A 10,501-nucleotide genomic window follows, 5' to 3' on the forward strand; every position below is an offset into this window, starting at 1 on the left:
CCCTCACATCTGTGTCCCAGGCAGCAGGATGGGGAGGAAGAAAGCAAGGGCCACACCAGTTGCCTTTTTTCAAGAAGGTTCCCAGGAGCTGCGGCCTGGCCCTTCTGTTCACCACCGTTCGGTCACTCTGCCTCCCTTAGCACCAGGAGAGTCTGGCCATGCAGCCGCGTGGCCAGCTAGAAGTGGAGGGCTCTCGTCCTGGCAGAGGGTTGCCCGGAGGACACAGCCTGCTCTCCGCCCCACCCTCTTGGGCTCCCGCCCTCCTGTTCTAAGCTCCGTCCTGCTCACCTGGCTGCCTGTGGAGGGCTGGGGCCCGGTGTCGGCAGGGGCAGGAGGAAAGGGCCAGTCATGGGTCTGCACGCCTGTCGCCCAGAGCCTGGCCCCTGGGCCTCAGCCCCGCTCACTGAGGCGCCTGCACTCCCGTCTCGCCCTGCAGTCTTTCTTCCCGCGTCGAAAGCACACGAGCTTCTGGCCAGGTGGAGGCGAGCTGGCTCCTACCTCTTGGAAGAGCTCTTCGAGGGGCATTTAGAGAAGGAGTGCTTGGAGGAGGTCTGCGTCTACGAGGAGGCGAGAGAAGTGTTTGAAGACATCGAGTCCACTGTGCGTACCCCCGCCACACACTCACCCGCTTTCCCATCACTCTGCTGCCTCCAGGGGCCTGTTCTCCCAAAGAGACTCAATTAAGGAATCTACTCACGTACGTGGGAGGTTGATCCAACCCAGTCGTACAGATGAGGGATCGGACACTGCAGGCAGCTGTTTCCCCAGCCTGTCAGTGGGGGTCCCAGGGCAGCTCAGTCCACCTAAACCCTTAAACTCTTCCCTCAGATTCAGCAAGCTAGCACCCTGAGTAGCCGGACTCCTCACGGAGGTCCCTCAGCCTGTTAGGACTCATAGAATTTAGTATTTTTAATAGAGGTGAAATGGTTTCAATGTACCAACAACAACACAAAAATCCTCCTTAGGACGCTTCCACAGTAAGAACATCTCTCATAATCAGCACCTTGGATCAGAAGTGACGATATGTACACTGAAGTTCACGGCCGAGACCTCGCTGGTCTGTTACTCAGAGTCTTGTCAGGGGGCAGACAGGGGGACTGAAGTTTTGTGCGTAAATTCTCAGAACAGCAAAACATGTAATATGCTCTACATATCAAGGCAGCAATATTTAAAGTTGATTCTGAACAAATGTTGACCTGTTTCTTAAATATACATATATACATATATATATATATATATTTTTAGGGGGCTTCCCTCATAGCTCAGTAAAGAATCTGCCTGCAGTGCAGGAGACCTGGGTTTGATCCCTGGGTCGGGAAGATCCCCTGGAGAAGGGAATGGCAACCCACTCCGGTATTCTGGCCTGGAGAATCCCATGGACAGAGGAGCCTGGTGGGCTGCAGTCCATGGGGTCCCAGAGTCGGACACAACTTAGCGATCACACCACCACACGTATATTCTAAGGTCTCCTTATTTATCCGTCTATTTCCGGCTATGGCGGGTCTCCACGGCTGCAGGCTTCCTCTCTTGTGGCAGGTGGGCCCCCCTCCCTTGCGGTGCTCAGGCTTCTCATCACGGTGGCTCCTCTTGAGGGGCACAGCTCTGGGCTCGTGGACTCAGCAGTTGCGGCCCGAGGGCCCTAGAGCTCTGGCTCAGTAGCTGGGCACGAGGGCTTAGGTGCTCCGAGGAGCGTGGGATCTTCCTGGGCCAGGGATGGAACCTGTGTCCTTTGCATCGGCAGGCAGATTCTTTACCGTGGGACCAGGGAAGCCTCTCTCTAATATATTTTTTAACTGCTTTAAAATATATTTTCTCGGATGCCCATGTATAAGAAAACTCCTCTGAAATAGACCATCTTTCATAGAACTGGGAGAAATGAAAAGTTCCTGGTGAAGGGAAAGCTGGGCTCGCGCCCTGAGGCTGCAAGCCCACTCAAGCTGTTGGGAGCCGGGGATGGTGGGTGGCTCGTGCGCTCACCTCCAGGCTTTAAGCCTGAGGGGTCTCCCACCTTTAGCTGCCCTGCCCGAACACAATACCTCCCATACGCAATTTACAAACTTCCATCATTGCTGAATTTGCTTATAAAACAGAAAAAGCGGTGGGAATTTCTCACATCTGCATCCGGCATTTTGAGGAGTGGGGCACTGGAGACCACCGGGACGGGAGGCGCCCGAAAGGCCGTGGGGTCTGTGCTGCGTCTCAGCTACTGACACTCTCCCTTCCTCAAGTGGGTCACAGCAAATACACACCAAACAGGACGCGGAGCACGTGCTGGGGTGGATGTTCAGTTGCTCAGTCCTGTCTGACTCTTGCGACTCGATGGACTGCAGCCCGCCAGGCCACGGGATTTCCCAGCAAGAATACTGGAGTGGGTTGCCATGCTCTCCTCCAGGGGACCTTCCTGACCCAGGGATTAAACCCACATCTCCTGCACTGCAGGCGGATTCTTTACCACTGAGTCACCTGGGAAGCCCAGAACATATATTCAGTTCAGTTCAGTCGCTCAGTCGTGTCCGACTCTTTGTGACCCCATGAATTGCAGCACGTGAGGCCTCCCTGTCCATCACCATCTCCCGGAGTTCACTCATTAAAGAGGGCATGAAGTCGATGTAGCTTCCCTGGTGGCTCAGCTGGTTAAAGAGTCTGCCTGCAAAGTGGGAGACCTGGGTTCAATCCCTGGGTCGGGAAGTTCCCCTGGAGAAGGAAATGGCAACCCACTCCAGTGTTCTTGCTTAGAGAATCCCATGGAGGGAGGAGCCTGCTAGACTACAGTCCATGGGGTCACGAAGAGTTGGACACGACTACGCGACTTCGCTTCACTTAAGTGAAGAAGATGTAGAGAATTTCATATTCTCGTTTCAACCAGCATTTTCCTACTAAGTGAAGAGTCAGCATTTTCTTATCTTCAAGCTCAGCTGCAGGAGAAGGTGAAAGAACAGGTGTTTGATTTCTAACACTCTTATGTTAACTCGGACAGGATGAATTCTGGAAGACATACAGGGGTGAGTGTCCCCCTCCACCCGGCCTGCCGCCTCCTCTGCTTTTTGCTTTGATGGGAGGAGGCATCAACCCCGCTCTCCAGGGCTGAGAACTCAAGGCCAGAGGATTCCCAGTGTCCAGCCTTGGGCTCTTGGAACTTGACCCAAAGGAAAGGTGCCGGGTCACGGGATGAGGGGGAAGCTCGCCCGTCCCCCGGCTCCCATGGGCCTCGTGCTGATGGCCAGAGTCGGTTAAGCTGCAGAAGGCAAGGCTTGCGGGTGCTGTTTGGGGACCACGGTGCCCGGGGGTCTCCAGGAGGCCTCTCGGCAAGGAGATGGGTCCTAGAGGGGCAGGCGGGCAGGCTGAGCCAGGGGCGTCAGGGGGTCACCCGTGAGGGACGTCCTCTCTGCAGGCGGCTCCCCATGTGCCTCCCAGCCTTGCCTCAACAACGGGTCCTGCCAGGACAGCATCCGTGGCTACACCTGCGCCTGCGCGCCGGGCTATGAGGGCCCCAACTGCGCCTTCGGTGAGCCCCGCCCCTCCCCGGGACCCCGCCCCTCCCCGGGACCCCCGATCCTCCCCTGGATCCTTGCCGTCCCCGGGACCCCCGCCCCTCCCCGGGACCCCCGCCCCTCCCCCATGGGCCCAGCTCCCTGGGTCGTGGGTGCGAGACCGTCCTCAGCTTCATCACCTGGTGTCCCTTAAATGTTGCGGGCTAGGGTGGCGGGGAGCGGGGGTCAAAGCAGCCAGAGACCCCTCCATGCAGAAGTGAACTCCGTCCTCGATGTTACCGAACATGCTCCACCGGCCTCCCTGAGATCTCGACCGGGTGCTGGGAGGACACCCCAAGTGCAGTGCACGGAGCAGGGTTCCCAGCTTCACCTCACACGCGTCCCCTCCCCGTCCCGACCCCCACCTTGAAGAAGCCCCTTACGAAGTCCGGCTGCCGTGGCGGGAAGTGAGCCCACAGAGGGGCCAGGAGGATCCTTGTGAGGGGCCCGCGGGGCTCCACCCCCGTTCGTTCCTGACCCAGAACGGAAGCGCTCACATGAGCGTGTTTGGAATGAAAGACCAGAGCCCCACGCTCAAGGATAGCTGTTCAGTTCAGCTCAGTCGCTCAGTCGTCTCCGACTCTTTCGACCCCATGGACTGCGGCACGCCAGGCCTCCCTGTCCATCACCAACTCCCGGAGCTCACTCAGACTCATCCATGGAGTCGGTGATGCCATCCAGCCATCTCGTCCTCTGCCGTCCCCTCTCCTCCCGCCCTCAATCTTTCCCAGCAGCAGGGTCTTTTCAATTGAGTCAGCTCTTCGCACCAGGCGGCCAGAGTATTGGAGTTTCAGCTTCAGCATCAGTCCTTCCAGTGAATATTCAGGACTGACTTCCTTTAGGATGGACTGAAAAGGAAACTTCAGAATGGCTGTTTCCGGGGTAACATTTCTGCTTTCCCCATTTTCTCTTTTAGCTAGAAACGAATGTCACCCTCTGAGGCTGGACGGTTGCCAGCACTTCTGCTACCCGGGACCAGAGTCTTACACGTGCAGCTGTGCGAGGGGCCACACGCTGGGCCAAGACCGCAGGTCCTGCCTCCCCCACGGTGAGTCTCCCCCGGGCCTTCCTCTGCAGCGACTCTGAAAGCCCACCTCCCCTGCTGTGGCTGGTCGGGGCCGGGGGAGCGGGCTCCCCCGCCAGGCTCCCCTACCCGCCTCCACCCCCCCCCCCATCTCTGAGAGCAGGTATGGAATCCCACCTGCTCTGCGTATACACGAAGTATCTCAACCTAACGGGCACCACAGAGCAGGCTGGGTCAGCACCGCAGTCACCCCGCCGCCTGCCCTGGGAGGCTCTGACCTTTCTTTCTGTGTGGCCGCCACAATGAAGACACGTGTGCGTGCGGAACCCTCGATTCCGAGTGCTGCCCGAGGCCCCAGCGAAGCCAGGAGAACCTTCTGCCTTTCCCGTGGCAGGTAACAGAAATACGTTTTAATCTTTTGTTACGTTTCATCCGTCTGTCACGTCTCCTTTCTTTGATTTAGGTGAACTGTCTACAACCTCCACTTCAAAGCATGTTCTCACGCTGAACTCACAGCTTCAGTGTCTTATGTTTTAACTTAGAAACACACGAAGTTATTATGTTGACCCTCCTCCCAAACTACTGCAAGCACTTTCTTTTACGCTCATCTGCTACTTTGACCAGTATTTTATTCTTCTCTTGCTTTTCTAGTAACTCCACAAAATAGGCACTATTTTTAGTAATCCCACCAATGTGGGTTTGGGTTTACCTACATTTTGCGTTTTCCTTGCATCCCAGGCCTCTAATACAGATCACCCCGTTCTTCCTCAGCCCTGTCAGGAGAAACACCACGTTGCCCACAGATCTGACTTAAATTTTCTAGCAGCCACGTGCATAGAAAGTGGGTGAAATTAATTCTGATGATGTGCTTTATTTACCTCAGTACGTCTACATATTATTTAACACGCGATGAACAGTTTAAAAACTGAGGTGCTCGCGCTTCCTCTTTCTGCCTGAGTCTCGGCTCTCCGCCGCGCAGTGTGCAGCCTCTCTTGGCCGCAGCGCGTCCCGGCTTGGGCCAGTGGACCGCAAGTGCTCAGTAACCACAGCGACCATGGCTTGACAGAAAGCTTTGCGGGTTGCTCTAGCAACCGGGCTGCGCTCGGCCCCCTGCGCGTGCACGTGCACACGTGTGCAGGTGCGGAGCGTGTCTCCCTCACCTGACGCCTTACACGCGGGTCCAGCCAGGTGGAAGCACGTGGCCGCTGTGTGGAGGCCTGGCCAAGCGACAGCCACAGCTCAGTGACCGCCAGGACTGGAAGGGTCGAGGGAGGGGAGTTCAAGTGAGGGGCGAGCCGGGGGTGGGGCTTGGTCTCCCCGGAAATGTACCTTTGCTGACTGCCCCGGCAACCGCGCGCATCCCTCGCTCGCCTCTCCCCTTCTCGCCCCCACCGCCCTCCGCGCGCTGAGGGGAGCTCAGTAACGGGCGGGTGCGCTGGGCTGGCGGGAGGGTGCGCGCCCCACATTCTCAGCCACCGCACTGTGGTGCCCCAGATGCTGCAAACAGTTCTCTCTTGTCTGCTTTGGCTTTCAAAGGTAAAACTAACAAATTCCGAAGGAGAAGACTTCTGCGGGGGTGTTCTAATACTGGACAACTTTGTGCTGACAACAGCCACATGCTCACTACTGTGCGCAAACATTAGTGTGAAAACACGTGAGTACGTTGCCATCCAGTTGGATAAGATGGCACCGGAAACAAAAACTATCCTATGTAGAAATAAAAAGAAGCCCTTTAATCTAGAATTCTCGCTTCTAGCTTCCCGCTGGTGAGATCACTCATACATTCAAAGCAGTGGGGACTAGCTAGCGGAATTCTGGGCACAGCACGCAGGCAGTGCGGAGTTTGACAGCCGAGGACGCGCGGCACTTGGTTTGACACCGAAGCGGAGCACTCAGACCCCCGTCCTTGCGCCAGGGCTGTGTTCTGAACTGCTCCACAGTGCTGCCTAGGACCCGCGAATACTGAAAGCATTTTTACCCTCCTTCCTCAGACATTTTTCAGTCAACAGGCCATCAGCCTAGAAAATGACTCCTCAACAGGCAAGTGTGATTCACTCCGAGAGGTTCTTCCTAATTTCTTCCGACCTTTGCAGCCTCCCCTCACTGTGGCCCCGCCGCGGCCCCAGGACGCTCACTTGGTTTTGTAGAGAAGAGTGTGGGAGAGGCCCCCGCTGGGGCACTCCGGTCCCTGGGCAGATGGTGGGCGCAGGGCAGGGCCGGGCCCGGGGGACGCGGCGCTCGGAGTCACCCTGAGCCCCGGCCCCGCCTCCTTCCAGGTTCCCGCTTCCAGGTGCAAGTGAAGGGCGTCCACGTGCACACGAGGTTCGAGGCGGACACCGGGTACGACGACGTGGCCCTGCTGCAGCTGGCGCGGCCCGTGCGCTGCCCTGATGCCGGGAGGCCCGTCTGCACCGCCGACGCGGACTTCGCCGAGCGCGTCCTCCTGCCGCAGCCGGGCGTCCTGGGCGGCTGGACCCTCCGCGGCCGCGAGATGGTGCCCCTGAGGCTGCGGGTCATGCACGTGGAGCCCGCGGAGTGCGGCCGGGCCCTCAATGCCACGGTGACCACGCGGACCAGCTGCGAGCGGGGCGCGGCGGCCGGCGCGGCACGGTGGGTGGCGGGCGGCGCGGTGGCCCGCCAGCACCGGGGCGCCTGGTTCCTCACCGGCCTGCTGGGCGCCGCACCCCCCGAGGGGCCCGGGCCGCTGCTGCTCATCAAGGTCCCCAGATACGCGCTCTGGCTCCGCCAAGTCACTCAGCAGCCGAGCCATCCAAGAGACGACCGGGGTCAGGGGCGTGACGGCGAACCGGTGCCCCGCGGGCGGTGGGCGTCGACAGCCCTTCCTCCGGCACCCCTCGTCTGAACTGAGCCCCCAGGAGGGAGGGAGGCGCGTCCAACCCCAGACAGCGCTTTCCTGAACCTGCCGGGAACCGGGGTTCAACCCAAGAGCAGCGACTCGGGGTCGGTGGGCGGGGGTAGTTGCACAGCGACCTCCCAGCTGTACGGGGGGGGGGGCGGCGTGTGGAGCTCAGGGACCCAGCAGCGCAGGGGAGGAAGGCGAACTAGGGCCTGTGCGCGGCCCCCGTGGGGCGGGAGCAGGCAAGCAGTTCTGCGTGGAGGGTCCACCGGCCCCAAGAGGGCGGAGCGCCCCGAACCTGCAGCATCCACACCAGCGAGTCCCACCGACTGCAGCCCCCCCCGCCCCCCCAGACAGGAGCTGCCCTGGTCTGCGCCCAAGTGACAGCAAGAGCACCTGGACAGATGTGTGTACTTCCGCCACCGTATCTAAGCCAGGAGGTGCCTGGCTCACTGAGCATGGAGGGGCCCTCACCGCCGAGCTCCGGACGCCGGGGTGGGGCCTTGAGGGCAGGTGGGGTCCAGAGGCTCACGCACACAGGGCGCACTCCTGGGAAGGGGGATTGTTTTAGGGGTTAGAGCTGTGATGCACACTTTCTTCTGACTGGAAAATCGGTAGGATTTCAGTCTACTGCCCCCCACTGCCTTCCTTCGTTCTTGCCAAGGTCCTTGCAGAGAAATGGGCCAGTGCATCTGCAGACTGGCCAAAAAAAGTTATTTCTGGGGTTAAAGTGTAATATCAGAAATGAAAGAGTTTTTGAATTGTTAGACATGAAAATCTGAATTGTGTCTGAACTCCCACAGTGCGGCGGTATTCTCTTCAAACTGTCTAAGACCATCAGCTGCCCAGGATTTGAAATCTAGCAGAGGAGAACTGTGGTTTTACATAAATAATCCTGCAAAAATGTCTGCAGTCTTGCTGCTGACGTTAATTTGCCATATAAATCTGCATTTGCTGGAGTGGAAACCCTATCTGTAAATTATCACCAACAGCGCAGGCAGACTCTCCCTGCAGTATTTATAGGCTGGACGTCGCTGGTGGCTCAGACGGTAAAGAATCTGCCTGCAGTAGAGGAGACCTGGGCTTGACTGCTGGGTCAGGGAGATTCCCTTGAGAAAGGAATGGCTACCCACTCAAGTACTCTTGCCTGGAGAATTTTGTGGACAGAGGAGCCTGGCGGGCTACAGTTCATGGGGTCAGAGAGTCAGACACGACTGAGGGACTAACATTTTCACTTCCACTAAACACAAAGACCACAGCTGAGAACGCTGCAGGCCTGCAGGGCAGCTGAGACACAGAACGGAAACTGCTCATCCACCACGCATTAACCTAATACAATGGTCACAGATCAGGTGAGGCAAGCAAATCAAAACAATAAAACTCAAGAGAAGAGAATGTGGTGAGATGGCAGAGACTGTCTGCTTCTTTGGCATCAGTGTTCTCAAGGCCAGGCCGGCCAGGCCGACCACGCTGCACAGGCTTCCAAACCAGCGGGAACGCAGCGCACTGCTGCCTGAGGTCCTGTTTCTGTCACTGTTTGGCCAAGTACGACTTCAACGTCGTGTTATTGTTAGTCGTCACTCCTTGATTTTCAGCGTCACTACTTACTCGTCAAGAAAGTACCTGAGAGTGTTGGAAACAACCCCCTTTCCACACTACGAGATCCAGGCACATTCACAGTAGTCCAGGGTCCCCTCCAGGGAGGATGCGGCTCTCATCCCTGCTGGAGGCCGCGTCCGACCCTGAGGAGCAGGGATGCTGTGAGGGCAGCACCCCAGGAGACACGGAGCGACTGTCCCAGCGCGGCGTCTGCGCCTCCCCCAGGCCGCACTCTCCCACTCAGGGGACTGGTGGGGCTGGGGAGGCTGGTGGCCGGACACCGGCGGCATCCCCACACCCCAGTCTGGACATGCCCAGGGCGGAGGTCATGCTCTGTGACTCAGGAAACTGGCTCAGAGTGGACCCAGCTCCACTTGGTTCTTTGGGGTCCTTGCTCTTGGAACCTGGCTCCATCAGCCTGGAGAGGCCACCGAGTGGCAGGTCAGAGCCCGGGGCTGACATGCCTTCAGGGTGGGTCACACAGCCCCGAAGAGCCCTCCAGACGGGCTGCATGGGGAAGCTGAGGACACGCTGCAGACTTCGGAGCAAACCGGGTGCTCAGTGTGGCTGCTGGAGGGGCAGATGCGGGGGCACAGACAGCAGGCCTCGGGCAGGCCTCAGGGACAGGGGTCTGTGTCCCACGGGGGCCCCTCTCCATACTCGGCGTCTTTGCAAAGATGAGCCACTCTGGTCCATGATGCTTTCTTCTTTAGTAAGCTTTTGCATAAACAGAGGAAACGTGTGTAATCTGAAAAAAAATAGCTATAGTACCTGGAAATCTTAAATCAAATTCAGCTTGTAAAAAGAAACACTAAGTTAACCAAACATTTTGATCACAGTGTTCAATTTTAACATAAAATTAGATGCATCCTGAATAATACAATTAAGAATATGCCATCTGTATAAATTTAAACACCTTTTTTTTAATAGAAAGTTACAAAGACGCCTTCACAAACAGTCCTCTTGAGAAGTAAACAGCAGCTGCCTGGGAGATGGGGTGGCCTCCGGGGGGTGTCGCCAGCAGCCTGGCCAGCGGAGGCCGCAGCCCTAAGGGTGAGCCCCAGGCCCTTGTGACAGGGACGCTCATCAGCCGAGATGCCGGCGACGTCATTTCCGGGATGAGACCTGAGGCTCCGCTGCAGAGCACACGCTCCGGGCGGGAGGGGGACCAGGATCAGCCTGACCCTGTCCTCGGGCCAGGCTGTCAGCACACCGTGGACAGCGGGGGAAAAGGGTTCTGCTTGCTGACAACCAGCTTCTGGTGCTGGTGGGAGATGTAGCCTTTGATGTGACCCTGGGGGGCGGGAGAGACACGGGCTCACGGCTCTGAAGGTCAAGGCTGTCGGTGAATGGGCTGGAGCCGGGGGGCAGCACCGCCCACCCCAGCTAGCGTGCAGTCAGCTCGCTGGGAGGAAAACGAGTGTGTACACACACCCCCCCCACACACACCCACACCCACACACCGGGGGACAGCACCCCCCACCCCAGCTA

The 10,501-nt window shown here is 58.1% G+C and overlaps 2 protein-coding genes across 4 annotated transcripts in view; one reads left to right on the top strand and one right to left on the bottom strand.

Moving 5' to 3' along the window:
* The first annotated feature begins 348 nt into the window (after positions 1 to 348).
* On the top strand, positions 349 to 8,336 carry PROZ (protein Z, vitamin K dependent plasma glycoprotein). The gene is made up of 7 exons (XM_040267282.1): positions 349 to 600; positions 2,978 to 3,002; positions 3,392 to 3,505; positions 4,447 to 4,578; positions 4,863 to 4,948; positions 6,091 to 6,208; positions 6,831 to 8,336. The coding sequence occupies exons 1-7, from the start codon at positions 349 to 351 to the stop codon at positions 7,415 to 7,417; spliced, it is 1,314 nt and encodes a 437-aa protein (XP_040123216.1). The 3' UTR covers positions 7,418 to 8,336.
* A 1,329-nt stretch (positions 8,337 to 9,665) lies between these two features.
* Positions 9,666 to 10,501, bottom strand: part of PCID2 (PCI domain containing 2) — a 15,478-nt gene continuing 14,642 nt past the window's right edge. Inside the window, exon 14 of one of the 3 annotated variants that reach the window (XM_040267481.1) lies at positions 9,666 to 10,304. In XM_040267481.1, coding sequence (XP_040123415.1) covers positions 10,215 to 10,304 — 90 coding nt within the window. In that variant the 3' untranslated portion in view covers positions 9,666 to 10,214. The remainder of the gene's footprint in view (positions 10,305 to 10,501) is intronic. The other 2 variants (XM_040267482.1, XR_005725759.1) reach the window with 2 other exon arrangements.

This window comes from Oryx dammah, unplaced genomic scaffold (assembly GCF_014754425.2).
Source record: "Oryx dammah isolate SB20612 unplaced genomic scaffold, SCBI_Odam_1.1 HiC_scaffold_24, whole genome shotgun sequence".
Classification (NCBI taxonomy): Eukaryota; Metazoa; Chordata; class Mammalia; order Artiodactyla; family Bovidae; genus Oryx; species Oryx dammah.

What these genes read in the sequence shown, in the direction of transcription:
- PROZ (XM_040267282.1), top strand. Translation starts at nt 349, where the DNA reads ATGGGTCTGCACGCCTGTCGCCCAGAGCCTGGCCCCTGGGCCTCAGCC. An exon ending in GGGCCCCAACTGCGCCTTCG is followed by an intron (nt 3,506 to 4,446) that starts GTGAGCCCCGCC and finishes TTTCTCTTTTAG; the next exon opens with CTAGAAACGAATGTCACCCT. An exon ending in AAACATTAGTGTGAAAACAC is followed by an intron (nt 6,209 to 6,830) that starts GTGAGTACGTTG and finishes GCCTCCTTCCAG; the next exon opens with GTTCCCGCTTCCAGGTGCAA.